Genomic DNA, 24,869 nt, shown 5'->3' with positions numbered 1-24,869 from the left:
TGAGATGCTTTTTCCTGTGATGGTCACTTTCAGTCTAAGAAAGGCTAAGGAATGAGATACCGTCCAGGATTCCCAGCTGGTACAAGAGGGAAACGAAGCAGACACCAGGCTAAGGGGACAGAGCATCCTAACAACAAGTATTTCCAGTTTGCAGGCTAACAGATTGGTCCGAACGCCAAAGTCTCAAACACACGGGCACAGATAAAAACCTCTAAAATAACCAGGGCAGTCTCACGTTTTCGGAAAGCGCGATCCCCTTTTGGCTCTGGTGTCTCAGGAGGGCAATAGCCTCGCCAGGCACGCACAGGGCACGTGCATTTGCTCTTTCGCATGGAAAAAAAATAAATAAATAAAAATAAAAAGCACGATCTAACGCTGGAGCTTAACTGCGCGTCAGAAGCACAAGTCACATTTGCAATTCATACCTAGCGCTGCAAGAGAAGTTCCAGAACTCGCCAGCAGCAAAGCAAACAATTCTCAAATGGAAAAAGAGTATATTTCAGTGTATAATCAATTAACTGATATCGATTCGATAAAAGTACTGTATGTTCTGAGGTTTTGGAACCTGACAGAATAAAAACCCAAGCGTTACTGAAAAATAATTATTCTACGCTGCACCCAGTGGGGGTGAGGGGAGGGCTGCTTTTAAGAAAACACGATTGTTTTTTTAAAGCAGGCAAACCAATTTCTCCTCCACCTAAATAAAAGCGTCCTGAAGTACCTTCCTTATTATCCCAGAGTATTACACTGGAATGCAATTCGCACGCCCCTGCTGACTCACTCTTCTGTCTGCACCAGATCGCGTGTTAGAGGACACCAGCGGCAGCAAGCAAACGGTCCTCTTGCACAGCACACGTGTGAATCTGCAGGTTTCATTTGCCCGGAACAAAAGAAAGTGACAGCTACAGCAAACGCGTTCATATTGCCGGGGAAGAGCACTTTACATCTTTTGAACACGCGCTTCTGACAAGCACGCCGAAGCAGCACGTTGCTTGGAAAAAAAAAAAAAAAAAAAAACTTTGTTCGTTCAGACAGCCGAAGAACGCTTTCTGCGGCACGAAGCGCCGCGAGATGGAAGAACCGGCGTGCAAGAACTGTTCCTGTTTGCACAGATGAGCTCAACCTGTGACCAGAAATAGCGGTTTCATCACTCAATTGAAAAAAAAAAAAAAAACTCTCCTATAAACCAAGCTCTTCCACCCTTTCCCCTGCTCACAAGGCAGGCCCAAAAATCTAGTGCCACATCTGTAGCAGCTTGCTTTTTTCTAACGTGGAACAAACCGCTCCTCGCTAGACGCAGCCTGCGATGGCTGCGTAGGAGAGCACTGAGCTGAGCGACAGGAGCAAGCGTCCACAGACCGTCCTCTTTAACAAGTTCTCCTGCCATCAGTCAACGCTTAATGGTTCAGGTATGCTGCTTTTCTCACCTGGAGAGATCAATTAAAAATTGATTTCCAGAGCCGAGATTAAGATACCGCTCTTCTCCCGCAAGACGAGATTCCGCACAAAGGAGCGGGGAAACTGGGCTTCTATTCAAAGCAACAATTCTGAGTCACCGTGAAATTGCTAATGATCCTGGTAATTTTAGAAACCTGGAAGAACTGATGACTTATCATATGCAACAAGTTTATTATGAATTCCAGACTTGGTGGGGGGGTTTTTTTTGTTTGGTTGGGGGGGGGGGTTTTGGTGGGGGGAGGGCAGGAAACAAAAAGAGATAAAACCTCAGCCATTTACTGAAGCAGTTCTACAATACCTTCAGCTTCACGTGCAAGACAGAGTTAACCAAACTGTCATGAATTAACAAGAATTTGAAGCAACTTTTCTTTCTATACAACCCCCCTACCCTTGCTAACTACCAAATTAACTCTTTCTCAAGAACCCCATTCCCAGAAATGGTTTCACTAGCTTTTAAGGCACTCATTCGTTTCTCAGCCTTGTAAACATGGAAGTTGAGATTTTAGTGATTATTAAAAGACAACAGCAACGAGCTAGATGTATTGATTCATAATACACAACAGCCAAACACTTAAATGCTGTCCCTTACTCAAGTTCATACTTCTTACCAACTACAAAACGGCATACTTCAACTTCCAACTGAATAAAGACTACAGTACTCCGTACCCAAGGAAACTTATAAGGAAAGCACTCAACCGTTTGCTACGTTAGCAATCAAATACCACAATGAAAAAAAAAAGAATGATTCTTCAATATTTAAGACATCCCAAAGTAAATAATCCATACACCACTTCAAGAACACCTCTTCTATAATCTTGTCTGTAGATTTAACAAGATACTGCTGTTCTTAATCCATGAAATCATTCCCATATGCTAAAGATAACGTCCTTTAAAGTTGCTATGAGAAAAATCCCGGATATTATGCAAATCAGCATTTAGAAGCACTTTCAAAAATAGTTGTCTATATATTCACATTATGCCAAGATCAAATTAAAGGATAGGCAGTACACACAATTTTTTACTTTAACATATTTATGTAAACAAATGACTATTACGTGTTAGCCCTTTAGGATAACCGATTTTTCTCACAAATTCACTCTTCTTCCCAATAATGGAAGCATGCCAAAAAAAACATACTGAAATATTTCCCAACTCTTAAGTGAACAGCCACAAGAAAGTTGCAAAAATACACAGCTAAAGCCTTTCCTGTAACGAACAACATTCTCAATTAAAATCTAGAACTTCAGTCAATAGAATTTCTAAGTCACTTTATGAAGTCCCATTTCAAACAGAGCAAGCATTTAATCCCTCACCCTCACTCCACTCATGAAGGCAGCTATAAGAAAATACCATAAATCAAATGACCTAATCTTCCTATAAGTATGCAGGAGCATGCTCCCGCATAAGAATTTACATATAGATTTAATTTCTAAACCAGCACTGAGGAGATTTTAAATTAAAACACAAATAAAAAAAACAACTTCCAAACTACTCCTCCAAAGGCCTTTATAATCAAAGGCTGCAGGAAGATCTACCAGTCATTAGACTTCAGTTTTCTTTAAAAAAGGAAACTTAACACAAGCTGAATGTTCCAGGACCAGTGAATGATAGCCACTGTTCAAGTTATTCTTTGAAGCTGGAACTTCTTACTGCAAAATCTGAACCTGCCCCCTTCAAACATAAGGGCAGCAGTCTCATTTTTGTGACCTTCACAGTTTCCAGCTTCCGAATATGAACCTCGTTTAACAAAGAACACAGTTAAACTGGTGAATCGACACTCTGAAAAAAACCTCTGAAAACTGCCAGCAATGCAAATTTCAGTTCCAGTCTAAGCAAGAAAGATATATACTTACTATGATCTCCTCCTGTATCGGCCCATTCCTCATTTGTCTGAAAACGGCTGTCGGCTTTGCTCCACTATGTAAGCTTTCACACGTTCTTCATCCCTCACCAGCCTCAGAGACCCACAGGGCAAAGGAAACTAGCCTCTAGCATGGGGCGGTCAAGTTGTCAACCGCTACCTAAACCCCCACTTGATAGCGACAGTGAAGAACAGAGGAACAACATGACTTTGAAGTCTCTGAAAGTTGCTTTGTTGTTTAAATTTGTCCTCAATTTTCAGGAACTTTGACTTCAATAACCATGCAATGTGGTCTAGCAGTGCATCTGTCCTCAACAGCTATGAAACGTTAGCATACTAACCTCAACCCTTTCAACTCTAGCTTAAACAAGTCCAAATAGCAACAGCAAGAAAAAACTTTTCTAGCTGTTCAACAGCTTGACAGCCTGAAGCTACAGAGAGAGTGTTACTAGAAGTGTCCACACTCCATCCTCAAACAGATTTAAGTGCCCTGACAAATGGCCAAACTCTTATTAGTGCCATTTTCTTGACAGCATCCCTATTAAAACAAAAAGGCATAGGAAAATATGCCCAGCCAAATCTAGAAAAAAGTTTCCTAGAGTATATACTACTAGCCTGTATACATACTTAAATAGACTGCATTTCCATTAACCAGTACGAAACATAAAGTAAGTTTACTATTTTTCTATGACTCTGGATAATCAGGAAGTATAAAGGAAATTAACAGGAAGAAAGTTCTTCAGAGAAAAGGAGGATTCCTTGTAGCCAGCCAGCTGCACTTGCCAACTCTACCATCTGTGCCTTAAAGAACAAGAAGAGAGATCAACTCAGATGTGGCTGCGAGAAACATTTTATGATTTAGAAGAAATATATTTAACTCCTTCATGCTCAGTATTTCCAATGTAGCACTTTTTTTTTTTTTTTAAATCTTTCAGCTTATAATGCAAATACAGTGAGGTGGGAAGAAGCAAATCAGAAGATGCTAAAAGATGATACTGTCAGGTTGTCTCAGGAATCAGCTATATCCTCAACTCAGTCCCAACCCATAATGGGGCTGCTGGATCCAGGTAAGCTTATCATATTGCACTTGGGAATTATTCCCAGAGCAATCGTCTCTCCCTTCAGCTCTGAAGTGTATGAAATATGTTCTGGGGCTCTCAGCCATACAGAGACTTTGTTATACAGCTAACAGGGTCAAGAAGATTGAAAAAACATGATGGTTGATACCATGTTTTACAGATTTATTTGGTGCCTACCTACGATGAGGATCACGTTTTTTCAATGATATCATAAACCTCACAGCATTAATACAAAAAATGATCAATACAGAGAAGCACGGAGGAGAACGATGCTTGCTCCACTGAAGAACTTTTTCTGACAAAGGCTGAGAAAAAACATGCCTTGAACTTCCATTTCAACGTGGTTTCGAATCGCAAATAAAGCTAGTAAGAACTGCAGATAGTAAAGAAAACAAGCGTACTGCGAAGAGCTGCAAATCCCTCTAAAATAGTTGGTGATGTTCGGGGACACAAAAAGAGCTGCCCTCAGCATTAAGAAAAAGCCAAGAATAAACAGCAGGGTAGAAAAGATGCAACAGCACATGACATTACTCAAATAAAATACGATAGACAGACAGACTTCTCCAGGCCAAAAACCAAGAATGGGCCATTAACTCCTTCCTTAACTTCAAGTCAGGTTGACAGCACCGAAAGGAAACATCCAATCCCCAGCAAGTTGCTACAACAATTTCTAAAGGTGCAAACGGGCAGTGGTTTGGTGAAGAACACTTTTTTTCTTTCTGCTCACCCTTCGGAAGAAGCTGCATCCCATCTCTTCGGACGTACCCCGGCATCCTAACTAGCTACAGCAAGAAAGTCACAGGACGGAAAGAGCTGCACCAGCAGCAAAGCGCAACTACGGGTGCTAGGCTCAACAGCTAGCTGTCCTTCAAGTAACACCTCTGCTTAGTGCATCTTCTCAGTAGGTGGGAAACGTATAAAAGAAGCGCAACTTTCACATCTCAGATTGAGATTTCTAAACTGCCAAATTTACCTATTTTAACCTACGAAGCAAATCCAACGTGAACTCATTCAAGACGAAATATGGAACCTCCCTGGTGCACATTCTCAGAACACTGCCACGCTTTGCAACATCTCCTTTAGAGAAGCACTGGTGTGTACTTAAGCATATCCTAACCTCAAACACCCACAGAAAAATACAAGAATTTTATTCAGTAAAAAGAATTCAGCATAGAGAGTCACTACTTTGATATTTTCTGACAGGAAGTGAAAAATGGCTCAGTGTCAACTTTATAAAAGTCTGAAAGGACATCCAAAACTTTCAGAGACAAGGGAATTTAAAATAGCTATCAGTCTGGAGGACAAATATGTTGCACCAAAAAGCTTTGTGAAATGTAAATTTTTTTTTTTTTTAAAAAAAGGATTTATATAAATTTGTCACCATTAGAAACCTTACCTCCTTCTCCCCACCCCCAGGAGAACATAAAAACAAGCAGCAATACAAGGGAGAGCCAGCCTAATAAACCGTTTCTCAATCAATCAGCCCCTAGTGGATTATATTCATTTAGTTCTAATGAGATCTATTGTTTTCCCCTTCTAAATGTTAGTACAAAAAAAAAAAAAAAAGGACATTACTTCTCTAAGTCACCCACTCAAGAAATTGAAGAATAGAAAACACAAGCAGTTCAATTCTATTCCCATATGTATCCAGGCAAGGCAACGAATTAAGCCCAGGCCTCTCAAAAAATTAATCATGCAATTAAAAGCTATTATACTACATCTACACAAAGGCAGAATTAAGTTTGTAAAGACATTTCTTAAGCACTTCACGACGAAAACCAAATATTAAGCAGTTTTTGTGTTGGGGCTGTGAAGCTAAGACTTCATCTTTAAAGGGAACAATGCCAGCATTTGCAATAATCATCATCCCAAACATACAGCAGTTGAGTTTAAATTTTTAGCTGCACAGCCAATTACCATTTGAATCACAGAGCCCACTACTTTTGCTACGTTGCCTACAAAAATCTTTATTAAGATAACCTAGATTTATGCAGTATGATACAGGGCTTAATTGCATGATTATGTACTTCTGCGCTGCAGAACTTCTTTCTAATGGCTTCACAGACGAGACAGTAAGTGAGGCATACGACTGCAGGAGCAAAGAGGATGCTAGCTTGAATTAGAAACTGGAACAAGGATTTGTTTATATCTGAAATATCAATCTGGATTAACACACATTTAAAAGCTAATAGCAATCTCTGAATCCAAAGTAGAGTCATCTACCCAGGCAGCATTCCTCTTTCAGAGGAGATTATGCTCTACAGGGCCATGTATGGACATTCCCATGTTCTAGGATAATCCCCCTTCCTACAGTCTAGGAGTCACCATCCCAGTAACTCACATGGATGCACACATCTGCACAGCTTTAAGCCCGAACAATCTTCACAGGAATGCCAAACTGGAAGAGCCCACACATCAGACGCATCCTGCGATCACCATTCACAACCCCATACTCCATCCCATTTACACCCCTGAAAAAGCTATGCAGTAATTTAATCTTTGAGATCCCTCCTATATCAGACAGAGTAAGCGAATGCAAACTACGTGCAGCTCCCAGTTCAAGATTACTAGCTGGGCACTCGACCTAGAAAAGAGGAGGGCTTTTAAAGAGAGTCAGTTATGACTAAGGACAGCAACTGGGTCTGTAATGTAACTAAGAGATTCGATAGCTCAATTGTCTATCCCCTCCCCTTTTTCCAGTTTGTTAGACTACAACTATTGTCCCTTAAACCATCATACATGAACCATTTTCTTGCTTCAACACGTTGTAAATGGAACAGTCTAGGCTAAGCTACCAGAAGTATAATTTGTCACTTTCCGCAGCATTGATATTACAAAATTCATTAAAAATATAATTTAAGAAACTATTCAGAAACTCACAACTGGCAAAAATAGCTTTGTAGCCAGAAACCCAACATACAAAATTTCACCTTAGCAGTTATTTTATTGCTTTCCAAAGTTTAGTTTCAAAATGGCTTTACTTTTTTTTAAGCACAAAAAACACATTATTTCGATAATATTATTATTAAAGAAAATGGTATCAATTGCTTCCACTACAGTAAAGAGGATTTAGGTGTCCAAACCATCCTACAAGAAGAAAAATGCGAGATACAATCCCTTTACTTTGGAGGGGAAATTAGAAAGTTCTCTACTCCCTTACCCAGCGTTTTAATACATCATTTAGTAAATACTAGCCTTCTCCACAGCAGTCATTGTACTTCAAAACCTTCTGGTAATAAAAAAGTTCTTAAATGAAGTGTACTAAGCATAGCTCTGGAGAGCGCAGGAAAAAAAAAAATGACTTCTTCTGTCCCTAAGAAATCTGCTGATGACTACCCTAGCAGCCACGAAGAGCCAACTAATCTTTCCGCATGTATTATACTGTGGCAATAATAGCCATTTCAAGTGTTGCGTAAGCTCCGCACTCAAGGCTATATTCTTTCCCTAAATACACTGTAAGCATCTCGTGAAGTCAGTGGAAGTCACATGCAATTATCTTGAGGACAGAAAGGCCTTAATGACTAGCGCAAGTTCCTAGAAAGATTCACTTTCAAAATTCATCAACCTTCTTCAAGACTGAAGTTTAACCCAGTGTTGACACATGGCCAAGTGATCACACCGAGAGCTAAACAAAGGGCTTAACAAGTGGGATTTTCACAAGCGCTCAACGCTGACCTAACTATCCTCACCAAATTCACTGACCAGCATCAACAAAGATCATTTTTCAAGGGCCTCAAGTGACAACACATCATCAATGCTCTGGTAAAAAAAAAAAAAAAAAGTTAATGAAGATATACTTTCATTTTTCCTTAAGAATTAGAGCACTCAAAAACAGAATCTGTTCTGGTAAAACCTGTTCATCCTTGCACTTTATACAGCACTGCCCTTTCAACACTCTTTAAAATCAAAGCTTTGGATGGTCTAAAAATCATACACGTAACTAAGCTTACAAATAGATTTCAATAAAGATCAGCTTCAGTTGTGGATTTTTGTTTTTTCTTAAGGTCACTATCTGAGAGAATTTCTAAGGTATTCACATTATCTCTACTTATTTCTCCCCTCAACTGGAAAAGAACATTTAGCTTTCCCTTAAGAGTAGAGCAACGTGAAACAGAATTAGTTTGCAGCCTCTGTTGATTTAGAAGTGTGCACAAGCAGTTATTTTTTAACTTCATGTTTAGCCTGTGCAAACAGTCGCCAGCAACGCTGCACATTGATTAAAATTTTCTGATGATGCAAGATCAAGTAGCTCATTATGAAGCCTGCACTACTTTTGAGAAAGTGCAAAGAGACGAGCGATAATTTGTCAAATATCTTTAAGCCCTTCTTCCAGCAATTACAGGAGAAAAACGGGGCAGAAAGGGGCTGGAGTTTCTTTGAACGGGTGCAGAGAAGGCTGCACAACAGAGCAGTATGCTAGTATGCTTTTTTGTGTGTAGGCTTCAGCTGTCAAACAATGCTATCCACAAATATGCATGTACTATGGCAATATGTCAACGTTCTTTTTTTAGGATGTGAGGAAAATCTAAGGGATCACCTGACCAGCCCGTCTCTAACCTCGAGAGAGAAAACGCATGAAAACATTTGCATCCATCAACACTTTGCTTTCCTCTATCTGGACATTTCAAAAATCTTTACCTTTGGTTAAGTACAGAAAGAATGATTTTCTTCAGGGTCAAGATAGGTCTACAGCAAGCAGGTAACTGAATCAAACTCTGAGAAGTCCCCGCTCAGAACCACTCTACTGCTATCTATTTAAAATAGACTTCAGTGAATTCAGAGGGAAAAACCGGCGCTAACCGTCTTGTCCAAAACCCAAGATCTCCACAAGCAAAACGAGTCAGTCGGGCTCTTAACATCATTCAGTAACATGGTTTACGCCTGAACAAAAAATATTTTTCTACCAATAAAAAGCTCTGCCAGTTGGTTTCTTCCAGTTTATTCTAAACTTTGACCGAGTCCTCATTGCGCTTGTGTGCAAGAAAAAAATTTCGGCCACAAAACATTTAACAAACTTCAAATTTAAAATGAAACTACGTATTTTAAACAAATGGCTTTCCGAACTCTGGCTCTATTTTTAAACTCGGTATGTACCTCATGCCGCTAATTCCTTTTTGTTCCTGGAAGCTGAGCCATTCTGAGTGAAGTCACATAATTTAAAATTTCATTAAAAATGCAAAAAGCTTTAGGACTGCAAATAGCATAAAGCAGTATGATATTTTAAGAAACGTCTTCTCGCAACTTAAGCTTTCTCTACCTTTCATTATATGAGACAAACGTGCAAGATTTTCAAATAAAACAGCATCCAGCATCTGATCTTTAAGGAATATTACTGCAGTTCATACGACTGTACAGGTCATGAGATATCATGTTCCAACCGAACATCAGGGTAGGCATGCTCTATCCTATGCTGAGGCTAGATGGCTATTCTTGTGCACAACAGAACACCTGGAAAGACGAGATAAAGTTTAACCAAAGTTATATTGAGCACAAGAAACGATTACATGATTTTACTTGACTGTAAGTAGTTAAGCCTCACTCGTTAAACTCAGTTACGTGTGGACGAAAGATGCATGCAATCAACGTAAGTTAAGACTTGCATGCAAGCGCTCTCTCTTTACTGTTCCCTTCAGTAAAATGATCTACAACTGCGCTGCACAACTTCAAAAATACCAGCCAAAGATTATAGTGCCTCAAGAAATATAACGGTCATCACATTATAAAGAAATGCGGAGGTCTTAGAAGAAAGCCACCAATCCAAATTTCTCCTCATCCATTTAAAACAAAGGTATCTAGCATCTTAAAAATGAAAGAGAAAACCAAATCAGGAATAAATTCAGCATCTAAAACAAACTACCAAAAAACTGATTTAGCTATCTCTAATTTCAGAGCCCTCTCCTCTTCTCATTTCTCTCTTTTTAAACCAAGAGGTGCATAAAAACACTGTCAGAGAGAAAAGAAGATTTGATTAAAAGAAAACTAGTTTTGAAACATTTTTAAAGGACATTTGTTTTGCTATTCGTATATACAGATATTTCTATGTTGGCAAATCTACTGATTTTAAAAAGTCAGAATTTCTCATTCCTAAAATTCTACATCACCCCTGTAAGAAGAATTCTTAACCAAGTCTTTAGGAACTGTAAGTCCCATCCAGGAAAGTACGACGTACTCTACCATACATGAATCTATGTTAGTTTAAATGGATTTGACATGGCCCAAAAGAAGAAAAAAGCCCAGGTCCTCAAAGGGTACTTTGGCACTCCAGCACCTAACTCAGCCTATATTTTGGCACTAAGATATTCCCTAAAAGGCCTTGGGAGAAGTAGCCATGACTGAAATGTAAAGACTACAAGTCTTTGTCCCCCTGCGATTCCAAGACATGAACCGGCCCTCAAGGATAGGTGCAGGAAAAGACGGACCGCACAGCCCAATTCAAAGTTTGGTGATCAGATACCTCACCTGGATTCCCGTCCTTACTCTAGCAGATTCACAGTAAGATTTGACTCTCCATCTCCCACAGTCTAGGAAACCGTCAGTTACTAAGTATTTTGGAACCTCCACTAACACTGATCTACTCTGTATAAAAATATTTACTGGAAGAAGAAATTCATACTTCAGTTTCCCACATCCCAGCTAAAAGGCCAAATCACTGGGCTATATAGTCCTGTAAGACTTTCTCCTTTAGCTTGGAAAGCCAGGGAAGGCCAGCTAACCAACAGCAGAAACCTAGATGCAAGCTTGACTCGCTCTCCAGCACACAGCGAGAAACTGATTGGAGAATTTAAATCCCAATTCTGCTATCATACACCACATACCTTCCCAAAGAGCTCATTTAGGTTTCAATTTTTTTTCATTTGGGTTACAATTTTTTCCTCTTTCTTCATCTAACATTGCATGGTTGGAAAGCTCAGCTCCAAGCTCAGTCCTCTGTCTACTCAAGTAAGAAGGCTATTTTCCAAGAATGAGGTAGCAACGATTCCCTCAAAACCTCGTGAAGAGAACAGCTCCATGAAGCCTGCACAAAATGATAGAATATTAAAATCTCACTCTTGCAGCAAGGTTGGCCTTCCAGTATAGCCATTATATCAGGCATGCAGTGTCTTCATTCACTAATTATCTGTTCAAAATGTGCAACTATGAATTAAAACAGCACCTAATGTGAGCATAAGCTTCTTCCAGAGGTGTTTCCACAATCATTAAAATACATTTTTTCCCCATAAATTTCATTACAGAATTGCAGTCAGCTACTGCTTTTAGGAAAATCAGCCTAAGTCCAGTTTTCAGTGACCTACTTCTAAGGCAATATTTTAAGAATAAAATTAATGAGACAAAAGTTGTCTAAAAAAACCCAATAAACTCCATTTGGCATATCATTAAAAGCCTTGAATAAGAAAATCCAGGATCAACTAAAATTCAGCAGTTTTTTTGCCAAGAAGCACATAATAAATACAAGCAGATAAGTAGTTAAAAAGATGTGAAGATCTGTCTGTGTCAAAAATCCCTCCTGACCAACTGCATATTTGGGCAAAGACATCTGAAACAGTTCTACAACTGAAAAGCCAAAAACCCATCATTTTGTCACCATTTAACACTTCTCTTAAGCCAGAAGTTCCCAGCAAGCACATTACTCGGAAAAATCAAAAAGTCTAACTCAGACTTCTGTCTTTAAGTCAATAATAAGCTAAGCGCTGCGCTGGCCTATGTCACTGTTACAACTGTCCAAATTGTAGGCCAAAGAAGTGACCGACTGAGAACATATGAAATGCAGGCCTAAAATTCTATTTTATCAATACCACAACCAGAGCACAAGAACTACACAGAGCTCCTACTTTTAGTTAAGCTCAGCAGTCACCTGCTAACGTCAAAAGCTTTCAAGCTGCTTTAAAGCCACCAAAATTTTAGGCCAAATCTCAGAGTAACAGCAGGAGCTCTACACCAGTTACAGCAGTTTGCTTCCATCCTGCCCAAGAATTTGGCTGTATATGTAGCATTTGCTGTGACATAAATATATTTGCCCTGAAAAACAGCAAAGCCTACTCTGACCCTGTTGCAGAGCAGAAAGCAGTCTCAGTCCGTAGAAGATCCTAAGTCCAGATCTGAATACTACTGTCATTTTTCATCTTTCCTAACACAGTTTTAGCTTTTATGCGAGACGGTATCAGGCTCTTCTCTCACTTAATAACCTTTCAAACACAATAACGATGAACTTCTCCACGAAGAAAAGGTACACCCACAGTACTAGCCCTACATACTATTACCTCTGCAAGGCATTCAAAGCTAAACATCTGTCTGCGGTAGCTAGAGCACATCTGTTCAGGAGGCCACCAAAACTGCTCAGTTCTTTACGGTTTGACTCATTAGTTCTAATTGCATACTAATTACATACTCCAGAACTGCTCCTCGCTACCCTCTTCAACAAGCCCTGATGTATTCTCATTGGTAATACATGCAGTATCTCAGATTAGGCCAAAGTAGGGCTTACAGAGCACTTTAGCTATCTAGAGAAGCATTTTTTTCATTTAGAAGAACACCGAGGAGCGCTGCTGCCCGTAACTGAGCAGCTGGCCATACCTGACTGCAGCAGAGCACTAGCTATACCTCCCCGCTTAACGCAAGAAAATCAGCGCAGAGGACACAGGCCACGCGAACCTAAGCAGCCCCAGGAAAGCGGCAGGCCACGCCGCAATCGTGTTTGCGATTCAAGGCGAGTTCCTAAATCGAAAAGCGCTCTGCACGCGAGTCACGGCAGGACAGGCGTCATTTGCCGAGCTGAAAACCAGCGCAGCCAGAGATAAGAGGCGGCAGCCCCGCGTTACTTCGGACACGGCCGGGGACCCGCTGGGCCCGGGGGAGGCACAAACCACCCAAATCAGGAGCGGTGCCAGCACCGGGCACGCAAGCGCGCCGCAACTGCGAGCGAGCCCTCCCGGTAATCTTCGCCATCACCATTAGCCACGGGCAGCTCCCGTTGATCCGCACGGCCCCTCGCCTCCCCGACAAAAGGAGGCCGGAGGGCGGCGGGGCGGGGGGCCCCCCCGGCTCTGCTCCGCTCTCTCTCCCTCCCGGCGGAGCGGCACCGGGAAGCGCATTAGGTAACCGCCGCGCAGGGTCTGATGCAATAGCTGTACGTGCACCACCGGTTTTCGGGTTTCATCTCCCGCCGGGCGCGGGGCCGCGGCCCGGGGAGGCCGAGCAGGGATACAGGTCAGGTCCAAGTCGAAGCCATCCTCCTGGTAGCGCCTTTTGTTCCTGCTGACGATCTCTTTGATGATGGCGGTCATGTCTAGGAGCCGGGGGCCGCTCCGGGACAGCGCGCAGAGGCCGGCAGGAGGCGGCGGCGGCGGCGGGGCGCGGGGCCGGCGGCTGCCGGGCGGCCCCGGGCGCGGGGCCTGCTGCTCCGGCGGCTCAGCCCGAGGCCCCGCGGCGGGCGGCGGGGGCGCAGGCGGGCCCGCCTCCCCCCGCGGCGGCGGCGGCTCCCGGCGGCGGCGGCTGCCCCCTCCTCCTCCTCCTCGTCCTGCCGCCGCTGCGCCGAGCGGGGCGAGAGCGGCGGCGGCGGCCGAGCAGGGAGGGCTGAGAGCCGGGCCGAGTCCCTGAGGGTGCTGCCGCCGCCGCCGCCGCCGTCTTTGAGGCGAGCGCGGCGGAGGCGGAGAGAGCAGCTCTCCGGCGCTCCGGGCCCCAGCAATGGTGACAGCGGCGCGGGGCGCCCCCCCGGCCCGGCCCCGCTCCGCCCCGCTCCCCGCCCGGGGCGGCGGCGGCGGACCCGGGGCCGCGCGGTGGGGCCGCGCAGCCGGGCGGGAGGGCGGGCGAGCGCTCCCCGGCAGGCGGCGGCGGGGCGGGCGGGCGGCGGTGGCGGCGGGCGGCGCGACTCAGGGCGTGCGGGGCTCCGGCCCGGCCTGGCTCATCTCCCCCGGCCTCGTCCGCGCCCAGCAGCGCCGCGCCAGCGCTAGACTCCCATCATGGCTGCAACTTCCGAGAGGGGAGAAAGCGCTGGCCCCGCCCCCTCCGCCGCCGCCTCCGCCGGCGCGAGAAAGTAGTCCCGCCACATCACCGCCGCCGCCCGCCCCGCCCCCCCCCTCCCCGCTCCGCCGCCGCGCCCCGCCGCCGCCGCCGCCCGCCCGCCCGCTCCCCGCCCCCCCACCCCACCACCACCACCGCAGCCCTGCGGGGGCGAGGCCGCGGCCCGGCGGAGGGATACGGGCGGCTCACATCGCCGAGCGGCGGGGGAGGGGGGGCGCGCTGGGAAGGGGGGGAGGTCACGTGGGCGCCGAGCGGCGGGGCTGCGGGAGGTCACGTGGGCGCGGCGCCGCGCTCGCGGCGGCCCCCCCCCCCCCCGCTCCGCGGGCGGAAGTGGCCGGGCCGCGGAGGTGAGCGAGCGGCGCGGCGCCGCCTCCGGCCCGGGCGGGGGGCGGGGGGGGCAGCGCCGCGGCCTGGCTCCCCTAGCCGGGACAAACGGGCTTTGGGCCGCTGCCGTGGCGGCGGGGACGAGCCTCGAGGCCCCGCTGCCCCTCGAGGAGCGGGGGCGGCGGTGCGGGGAGGGGGGGGGCGTGACCGCCGGCGGGGAAAGGAGGTGGGAGACGGCGGCCGCGGGTGACTGGGGCGCGCGGGGGCGGCCGCCGTGGGGTGGGGGGGGCCGCCGTGGGGTGGGGGGGGTACGCGGACAGCCGAAAAGACTCGTTTTCTCCTCTGGCTGTGGCCGGTGCTCGTGTAATTTATTGCCACGTTAAAGACGCTGGGAGCTTGCTCGGGAGCTGCCGTCCTCCACCCGCGGCAGTAGTGTGTGGGCACCTGCTGCCCCCTGCAGCCACCGAGGTCCCAGGGGAGAGGTTTTTGGCCGAGCGGTCTTGGCCACCTGGGGTAGGTACTTCACGCAGGGCTCTGGCATCTGAGCGAGCAGGTGGGAACAGAAAGTGCCCTTCTGGGCCACAGCAGTGTTACTTCTCCAATAGCGGGAACGCCCTTTTGGAAGAGGGTGCAAGCTGGGGTGCTTTCTGTGCTCTGCGTGTGCGGTTGTTGAATTCGGTCTGCCAGAGGGGACGTCTCTGCTTATTTCCCTTAGCATCCGTTGGTGGCCGTGTTCTGTGCGAGTTTGTCTTATCCCTTTTTGATGCTGTTGATCCTGTCTGCCTCCCCCAGCTCCAGTGGCAGCAAGGTCCAGAAGCTCGCTCCCTGCTGCATAAAGAAGTACTTTTTTATCCGTTTTAAACTGATCTCCTATTAGTTTCATTGCAAGGCCTTTTGTTCTAGTACTGCAGAATATGGTGAGTGAGCCGAGTAATACGTGCAGCTTATCCACCACCTTGATGATCAGGTAAACCTCACTTGTAAAGGCCCCCCAGCCCCACGCCCTGGCTGATCAAAATTGATTATCCTGACAGGTGACAAGTGCTGTCTCTAAATCTCCAAACCAGCCTTCACTGGAATGGGACCATTCCTTTTACAGCAACTTTTACAGATAAACACCATCACATCATAAGTGTCTTCACGCTCCGGTCTGAAAACTGCTTTATTAAGGTAGCGAGCATTGCTCATGTTAATGATTTGCAGAACAGTGACTATCAAGCTGCCCATCCCAAGCTGGACTTCTGAGTATGAAAGCTGGCTGGAGTCTCAGTTAACTATCAGTTTTTCCATCGGAGTTGATATGACTATGGCTTTTTCTTTTGTGCAGACAAGTGAAATGTTAGCCTGTTGGGGTAATACAAAACAACATACTTTAAGGCAACTTAGAATGCATGACTTTACATGAAGCGTCAGGAACGGAAACTGCTGGAGATGGGCATTTGCCACAAATATTGAGGGAACAGAGGAGACCCTGACAGATAATACCTTAGAAGAAACAGGGTTACTTGGTAGAAGTAAATTTGCTTCTCTCAAAAACATTGTCTTCACAACGTTCTTTTGGTGAACGGTAGGTAACTTGAGGGATATTCCATGCACATCAAAGACAATATACCTTTGAAGAAAGCCTGTTTAAAAGGAAGGAGAAAACAGCTGTTAGCTTTATAAAGGAGTGATGGACATCTCCAGAAATCCACAAGGAATAAAAAGAAAAGGGAAGAGAAAACGCTTCCGCTGTAACTAGAAAAGAGACATTTTGGAAAGAACTGGCCTCATGGGAAGAAGAGAACCTGTGCATTCCTTCCTCTTCTCTCTTTGAAAAACGGATGATATAAACCAGACAGAAATCTCCCTAAAGAACAGATCCTGGTTCTTAGTTCATAGACATCAGTTAAATGTTTCTGAGGCTGGCCGCAAAAGATACCTTGCCTGAGAAAGGCAAGGTATCACAGTGAAGACAGCACTCCCAGGAACACCAGCAGGAAACTTTTACATGGTTCACTTAGTAATTGCATTACCTAACGAAGGGTTATCAAATACATTTGAGCAGGAAACTTACGAGTAAAATCATAACGCCTCTCTTGCATAGTGGTTAGATACTGTGGAAAATTTATTGGTAAGCAACATAGTCAACTAGGAAAGATGGGATAAAACATTCTCTCTCTCTGTATAAAAAGATAATAAATAGAAATTTTTATACATATGTAAGACAATACTTTCTGAAACTGTTTCCGTTCTGAGGAACAGCAAACAGGAATTCATGTTTCAGATACTCCAAAGGATATGATAAATCTGTTGTCTTGTTCAGTCTTTAAATGACTTTTAAGAGAGGTGCTGAAGTCTAGCTGCAGATGGTTGGAACAGGTAGAGGAATTGAAGCATGAAGTTTTATGTTGTGCTTTTAACAGAGTCAAAATAAATTGGAATGTAGGGTGGAAGGATCTCCTGGGTCGCTGCAGCCTCCAGCCTTTGCAAATGCTATATAATATAATTCCTTTCACAAATGTATCAAGTTTCCTCTTAAGATCTTTTGTTACCATAATTCCCACTGAGAAGCTGTTCCCAGAATGTTCTTCTGATTTTCATGCTAAATATATTTGTGACTGGTTTATATCCATTTGTTCCGGTGCCAGCGTTGGCCTTAAATAGCTCTTACTCCATCATATTTACCCTTTGTGCGTTTACAGATAGAAATGTTGTCCCTCTTAGCCTTCGTCTGACTAGGCTCAGCTAGCTCAGCTCTCCTAACTGTCCGTTCTCCCTCATCTCAGTAGTGGCTTTCTGCTCCAGTTTCAGTTTTACTCATTTCTCTTCAATATACATGACCAGAATGGCATGCAGTGTTCTAGATGGTATCTTGCCAGATCCAAGGACAATGGTATTAATCCCTTCCAAACTCTGCTAGAAACATTGCTCCTAAGACATCTTAGGGCCCTATTTTCCTATTCACACTGGCAGCTCATATTTATTTTGGGATCAACTAGTGTGTACGGTCAGATCATACTGTTCTTTTGCAACCTACAAACGTATGAAGGGAACCCATGAAAAGATTTCACGGCAGCGCCTACTTTTAGACCCCGGACTCAGAGGTTACCCATAGGCAAATATACTTGTGCTTAGCAAATGAAGACCATCTTTTAAAACATTTCCAAAGGTCCTGCAAGTGTAAAGTGTGTCCCTCTAACATCCAGCCACGCTTCCTTGTCTCTAGGAAGTTGATATGGCTTAGCTGAAACTCTTTTGGCTAGCTTCCTGAGTCCAAGTCAGAACAAGACCAAAAAGCAATCTGAGCAGAAAATAGCCTATCAATGGCCATTGTGTCAGCAAGTCGTGAGATAGGTCTTCATCAAGCTATGTGGTAACCATCTTTATCATGACAACCGCTGCTGAAATCCCATTATCCAAGCTGCATGACTATGCCAGGAATTAGTAGGAAGGGGAGAGAAAATAATTATGTCAGTGTTTAAATTCATGCTATGCGTCCATCCTAAACTCTCTCTCGCTCTCTTGGTCAGGTTCCGTTTTAAAAAGTATAGAACAGATCTGAAGAAGATTCGATGAAGGGAAGCATGGATGACCAAAGCTACAGAACGGCTGTTCGGTGAGGAACCGTGAAGTTTGGAACTTTTCATCCTGGCAGAGTTAGCTAGAGATCTAGAAAATCCCAAGTTACTGAAGAGGTTGGACAAAGACTGATTTCTTTGACGTTTCTTCCATACATATAAAATGTAGGGACACCAGATGAAATTCGCTGGCAACAGTTTCAAAACAGCCAAGAGAGGTAGTAGTTAGTGACGTGACCTGAAGTTAAACTGTGGGACTCTGCTACAAAATGTCATGGATGCTAAAAGTTTACATGGGTTCAAGGGGAGACTAGACAGGGTCATGGAAGAATTGGCTATAAAATACAGTACAACCTCTGGCTCAGAGTCTTTGATCTGCGAGTTCATGAAGCCTGGAAGAGTTTTTGGGGGAAAAACCATTACATGCTTGTAATGACAGCGTGCTGAACTAAGTGGACCTTTGATCTGAACCAGTATAATCGTCCTTTAAATCTACTCTTTGTCCTAACTCGAGTCGCGCTCTCCGCACTGATTAGGGAAAGCAGGATGTCTAAACTGTATGAACCCCTGGACAAAGCTGCCCACTTGCAATCAGCACACTGTCATCTGGCTGTGGATAACACTAGGTGTGACTGGCAAAATCCATCGTATTTCTATGTGCTGTTGGCAACAACAGGCAGACCTCACATGAACACCGTAGGCTACGTGGATTCAGGAGTTCCTCCAATTTTTTAATTTCCCATCACTCATCTTGTTCTTTCCATATACTTTGCCTTGCTTTATATTTATCTCCTTTCATACCTACTCTCTCTCTTTGTGTTTTGTTGGTCTCAGTGTCTCACAAACAGTAAAGCTGTTTCTACCTCCAATCACCATGGACCCTTGTGACTTCAATATACCACTCCTTTCCCATCTTGCTCCTATTCACATTACTGGAAAACTCTGACCAGCCTGCAATGACTGGCGAATGAAGCTCACCAAAAATAACAAGTTTCACAGCAAAGCACAAGCAGTCAAAAGTAAGATAGTACACCATACCTCCTTCATCTTAACTTTTCTGTAGAGTTTTCTAACTAGACTAGGTCACTTAGGTGAACTCCAAGTCCTGTATTCAAGAGCTGGAATTGTCCACACGTTCAATATGACATTTTACAATTTTTTGAAAATTGCAATCTCATTTTTTCACTATAAATATAACCTCCCCAAAATGTTCTCTTCTCCCACAGCTGCAAAAACTAAGTTAATGAAAAAGGTATTCTGAACGAGTTTCAATTCATGTTGCCGATTTCTAGATCTGTCCTTAACTTGGAAGCATAATGTATGATGCAGGGTTTCAGGATGGTTTCAGGTGGAACATACCTATCACCTGTAGCTTGTCTCTCCAACACCTTTGCATTTCCCTGACCCTGCCACCTGGAGTGCAGAAGCCCATGCTCTATCTACATCACATTTAACTGCAGCAACTCAGCTGATTTTTTCCTAGCCAAGGGATGCCAAGTGCTTGGAGAAGTCCGACCCACTTCTCCCAGAGCTCTGTCTTGAGTGCTTTGATAAAAGATGCGCTTCCTACTCATTCTCACTCTCATCTAGGGGTTCTCTTTACATAAACAGAGTCCTCAGGAATCTTACGTTTCCAATTTCCTACAAATTTCTGGCTGCTTTCTGAGTGATACAACCAGTTGCAGCCCTTCCACAAAGTGAGCCCTAGGCAGCTAGGAAGCTGTACAACTGTGCAATGGAGCCACTGAATTCAGTGGGACTGCTAACATAAGTAAACTTGACTAGACACAAGTTTGCAGTATCGGGGTCTGGGTGGGAATTGGGTATTCAGCCCTTTGTCAGGCTTTGGAGCGTGTCTTTCCTTTTTCAAAGATTTGTCTTCTTTTACTGCTGGGTGTAAATTTCATATTTCAGACACTGAGATCCGCAGTATCTGTGATATAGGAACTCAGAAGCACGAGAAGCTCATGGGCAAGGACAGCACCTGCCACAAAGACCTTTTCTTTTTCATATAGACCCATGATTTCCAGTACCTTTCTCTTCCAGACAGATACTGTCACTAGAACATATGAATTGAAAACTAAGGCCCAAATTGCATTACCACTGGAAACAAGTACACAGTTGGCACATTTGGCTGTCGGCCTCTGACAGCTCAGCACCAGGCTACTGCAGCTTCTGACCAGCATGATGCGTGGACAGCATGAGCTGTCACGTTTGTCAGCAGTGATGGCAAAGCGGCCCCTCTCTGTGGTTAGACCTATGCAAACATGGAAAGCTCCAGTGAGACGACCAGTCTTTCTTTATGGAGATTCTTGCAGGATCAGGTTCTAGAATTAGTAAGTTTCTAAAGCTTAGGAAGCTGACTGTGTATTCAGTAAAACAGGATGAAATTGGCATTTCTTGCCATTTTTTAGTAAGTATTTGTTCAAGAAATAACCATATTCCAACACTGAGAAATTAAGACCTAATCTAAGTTATGCAGTCTGCACAGTAAAAACCAAAGGTGTCAGCCTTACCTTTAGACTGACCCTGTCTGGCTTCTGAAAAATTGCATCTCTCGTAAAAATTTTTGTAAGTATTTTTCAGCAGTGGATTTTTTCTGAAGGTTAGTGCCACAGCTGTCAAATAGCAGTAACAGAATGTAGGTTTAAAGTTTTTTATTATTTGTGTGTGTGCTTGCATTTATCCTTAATTGCACATGTTACTTTTTTAAGAGTGGGAGAAAAAACAGGAGGGTCCTAGATATTTTCCTACAGCATTGGTAATTCAAACACAATAGCGTTTTCCCAGAGCATGAAATGCAGACAGTAAAATGATTGATTATCCTTTTTCTATTCAAGAGGGGTGATAACAAAAACTAGTATAAGCCTCAAATTAATAACAAAAGCCGCCAGCATCACTGGTTATATCTTCTTCATTTTTAAAAGCATCAAAGGGAAACTGTAGACACATTCTACATAGTTTTAAAAAAAATGCCTAAAAATTATAATTGTATTTACCATTAAAGATTGCAGGAGCAATAGAAAAAGGAAGGCCTTCTGTAAATCAATAGGTGTATTTAGACACGGACACATACTTATTCTTTGATTGAAGACATTTTTTATTTGGAAGAGCTATAGAAGCACATAGAAAAATAAGGGGGAAACCTGCAATACTACTGAAGAAACTAAAGTTGTTTCCAAACACTTTTACGCTTTTTTTTTTTTAATGTAGGTTATATTAATCCAATAAATGGAACCAAACCAAAACTGCCAGTAGAGTGCCTTGCTAAAATCATATTTTTGAGAACCTAAGTATTTTTTGTGCATGGATTTAATGACAAAACTACCACATCACTGATATGATGATGGATAGATTGTAGTGAATATAGCACATCCTAGTTGGATCACTTGAAAGCCTGTCTGGATTTCAACATGAGCTAGATCAGGTGTAAGAAGGAAATTTTGCATCAGTTTTTTACCTGAGAGGTAACGTTTAGTGGAACGCGTACAGTGAAGAAACTATAGATAGAAGCAGCAGATCTGTTCCACAAGTTATTGCATCCAATAGCTATAGAAATTCTCACTGACTCATCTGTAGGGGAAGCATCTCCTGCATGTGAATACAAGGGATGATGTTTGATACTGTCCCATCCCATAATAAAATTAATGTTGTATAAGAAGTTAACTGCTCTTGAAAAACAGGATCCCAAGTGAGGTGTTTGATTTGTTTTTATCAAGCCCCTGAACAGTATATAAATTACAAGTAAGAATAAAATGATGTCATAAGGCCCTGTCTCAGAGAAAAGCTATGCCTAAAATGCTTTAAACATTCAATGACATTGATGCAAGAGCAGAAGGGTTGAACAAAACAGCAGACAAGTTGCCAAGACATCTGAGTAATTCCATTCGTTACAAAGAACCCCATTTTAACCTTTTTTGTGGCAATTTTCTGTTTTAATATGTATTGCTTGAAGTTACTATTTTCTCTTACAGTGTAAGTTGAAATTTGAAGTCCATTATCTCAACACCTTTTAGGAAACTGCTGATTAATTCTTAAATTTAGATGATTTTCTTTCTGATGGATTCCAGTAGCATCCCAAATCAGCCAATTATTGTATTTTCCAAACTTGCCTTATTAGCCTCTGAAATGCTGCTGCTTCTCAGCTGGAGCTTAGTTTGTTTATTCTTCTACAGCAATCGTTTTAAGAAAAAAACAAAAATATATTATTGCAGTTATCAAACTGTGAAGTGCAGAGTATTTCTAGTTATCCATTAAGACCCGGCCAGTCCCTTGATTGGGGTGGTTCTGTTTGCATACAACTGCTACGAAAGAACAGCTAAGCTCGTATTACACATGTCATATAAAGTGGGACCAAGCTCTGTGCTGGTGTCAGTATGACAGGTAACTTACAACGGATAGGTCAGGGAAAAGCACCCTCTCAGCGTTTCCAGCCTCGCTGCAGGTGCGAATGCCGATATGCCTCCTCCTAGGTGGCTGCTGCCTCCTGCTCACCCTTACGCAGTCTAGGCAGGCGTGCCTGCCTCTGCCGGAGATCTGAGCCATCCTTCCTTAATGCAGGCTTTTGCCATACAACTTCAATGAGATTAAGAACATTATTACCCATTCTATATGGTGCTGAGGTGGGCGGATGCCAAATATACCCACATGAGGATGTGGAGACCCTGGTGAGGTGCCACGGAGGCTGCCAAGCTGGTCAGGGCCTGGAGCACCTGATCCACGAGGAGAACGGGAGGGAGCTGGGCTTGTTGGGTCTGGCCACAGGGAGGCTTGCAGTGGGGGTGGTCTGCGAGCTGCCCCCCGCTGCCAGATGGGCAGGGACAGAAGGGATAGATGGGGCCAAACCCTTCTTGGCAGCGACAGGTGACATAAGGAGGGGCAATGCCACAGATCACAGCTCGGGGCAGTTCAGGCTGGACTTGATGAAACACTTTTTCCCCTGGAGACGGAGCAGCACTGGCAGAGGTCACTACAGAGACGGCAGATCTCAGTCCCAGGGTTGTCAGGGCTCAGTGGGCCAAGCCACGACCCTGACCTAGTAGTGCTGGTGACTCCTGCTGTAAGTAGGAGGTGAAGTAAGGACCTCCTAAGGTCACTTTTAACCAGTATTTCTACAATATTAAGATATACTTTTGCTACGAAAGTTTCAAGACTTCAGTGATAAATATATGGTTTTCTTTTAAAACAAGATCCAGCTCTGTGAGGCTGAGGTATTCTGCCAGGTCTATGGCAGGAGCTTAGACTGATCCTTTGGAAAGACTATTTCCGAGAGACAGAAAAAAAGCAAGGACTGGGGAGAAAAAAAGCCATTTGCCTGAAGTCAGAGAAGGATACAAAGTAACACATGTAAAGGAAAGGAAAAAAATAATAAGGACATATTAGGTAAAACAGAAAAAAAGGACATAAAAAGTAATTAACCTTGAACCAACTGTAAGCGCATTACCAGGAATAAATGGGAAGATCTACCATTGTAGCTTCTTAATGGATGAATGACAGTTCAGCATCTAAAACGTTTAGGTTACCTTCTCTGAAGCGGGGCATATTAACCTAACTGGAATTTGCAATGTCACAGCCTTCCTTGCATATCCAAACGAGCTTGTTTAAAGCTCAGTTATCTCTACACTGCACTAAAATGCTCCCCTAGCGCTAAAATTCCTTAGCGCTTACCATTTAACTAATAGATCGATAGCTCTCAGTCAAATTATTATTATGGGCACAAAGGTCACAGCCTACTGCGTTACAGTGTCTTGGTGATTTGACACCGGTTATGTTACGTGGCTTGGGATGTTAGGAGTTGATAAAAAGTTATGCTTGAGAAAGACGGGGAAGGCTGGAACGGGACATCAGTACGATGGAAGAAAGATGATTTTTACTGGGTAGTTATACTTACTTGACATAACATTATACTATAGTTTTGTCTAAGAAGTATGGCCATATTTTACTTGTATTTACTTGTATTGTATTTATTATATTAGTAATAAATACATGTATTAAATCCTTTAACTTTTATTCTGCTTAACCTTAGTACTGCTACTGGTGCAGCAGATGGAAAACAGACATTTTTCTTGATTTAGTCCTTTTCTTAAATCCCTCTGGTTATATTTATTAAATTAAAAACTTGAATCAATGAGAAATTATAGTCAGGATACCAGCGCAAAAAGAGAAACAGCCAAGCCTTCCATGTCCCAAGTGCACTGTTGTGATGACCAAGACATCAGCTTGGAATCAGGTGGGCTTTTTGGTTGTTTTTAGCAGACAAATGACAGCACAACTAGCCCGAACTGAAGTCTGAGGTAAGTTGCTCTAGGCTGGAGACCAGGCTGAGCGGTAAGTCTAGAGACTGTAATACTCACTGCAGGGCGCATAAGGGAGATCTGCCGGAGCGTGTCAAGCGGACGCCTCAGCAATGCCACAAGCTGCAAGCCTGGCCCCTTTTGAAGCCCTCCATTGAAAATGGTGAAGAAAGGAGAACGGGGGAGCAGCCCCAGAGCGCTTCGCGGCGCTCCCCCGCCTCCACCAGCGCCGGCGGCTTCCCGGCGCCTCGCCCGCCGCCCCTCCGCTCCCTCCCCG

At 43.9% G+C, this 24,869-nt stretch overlaps 1 protein-coding gene and 1 long non-coding RNA gene across 2 annotated transcripts in view; both read right to left on the bottom strand.

Annotated features, from left to right (window-relative positions):
- The window catches only part of PTEN (phosphatase and tensin homolog), a 47,596-nt gene extending 33,837 nt beyond the window's left edge, over positions 1–13,759 (bottom strand). Inside the window, exon 1 of the mRNA XM_068951122.1 lies at positions 13,601–13,759. Within this exon, the coding sequence (XP_068807223.1) occupies positions 13,601–13,679 (79 nt within the window). The 5' untranslated portion in view covers positions 13,680–13,759. The remainder of the gene's footprint in view (positions 1–13,600) is intronic.
- Positions 13,760–15,946: 2,187 nt separating this feature from the next.
- Positions 15,947–24,865, bottom strand: LOC104144091 (uncharacterized). Its single transcript, XR_694055.2, has 3 exons — positions 24,653–24,865; positions 16,225–16,364; positions 15,947–16,083 (listed from the first exon to the last, which is right to left on the bottom strand). It is a non-coding gene; the product is annotated as an uncharacterized lncRNA (long non-coding RNA).
- Positions 24,866–24,869: the final 4 nt, after the last annotated feature.

This window comes from Struthio camelus, chromosome 7 (genome assembly GCF_040807025.1).
Source record: "Struthio camelus isolate bStrCam1 chromosome 7, bStrCam1.hap1, whole genome shotgun sequence".
Classification (NCBI taxonomy): domain Eukaryota; kingdom Metazoa; phylum Chordata; class Aves; order Struthioniformes; family Struthionidae; genus Struthio; species Struthio camelus.
Note: the sequence above shows the minus strand (reverse complement) of the source record. Positions and strands in the feature narration are given on the sequence as shown.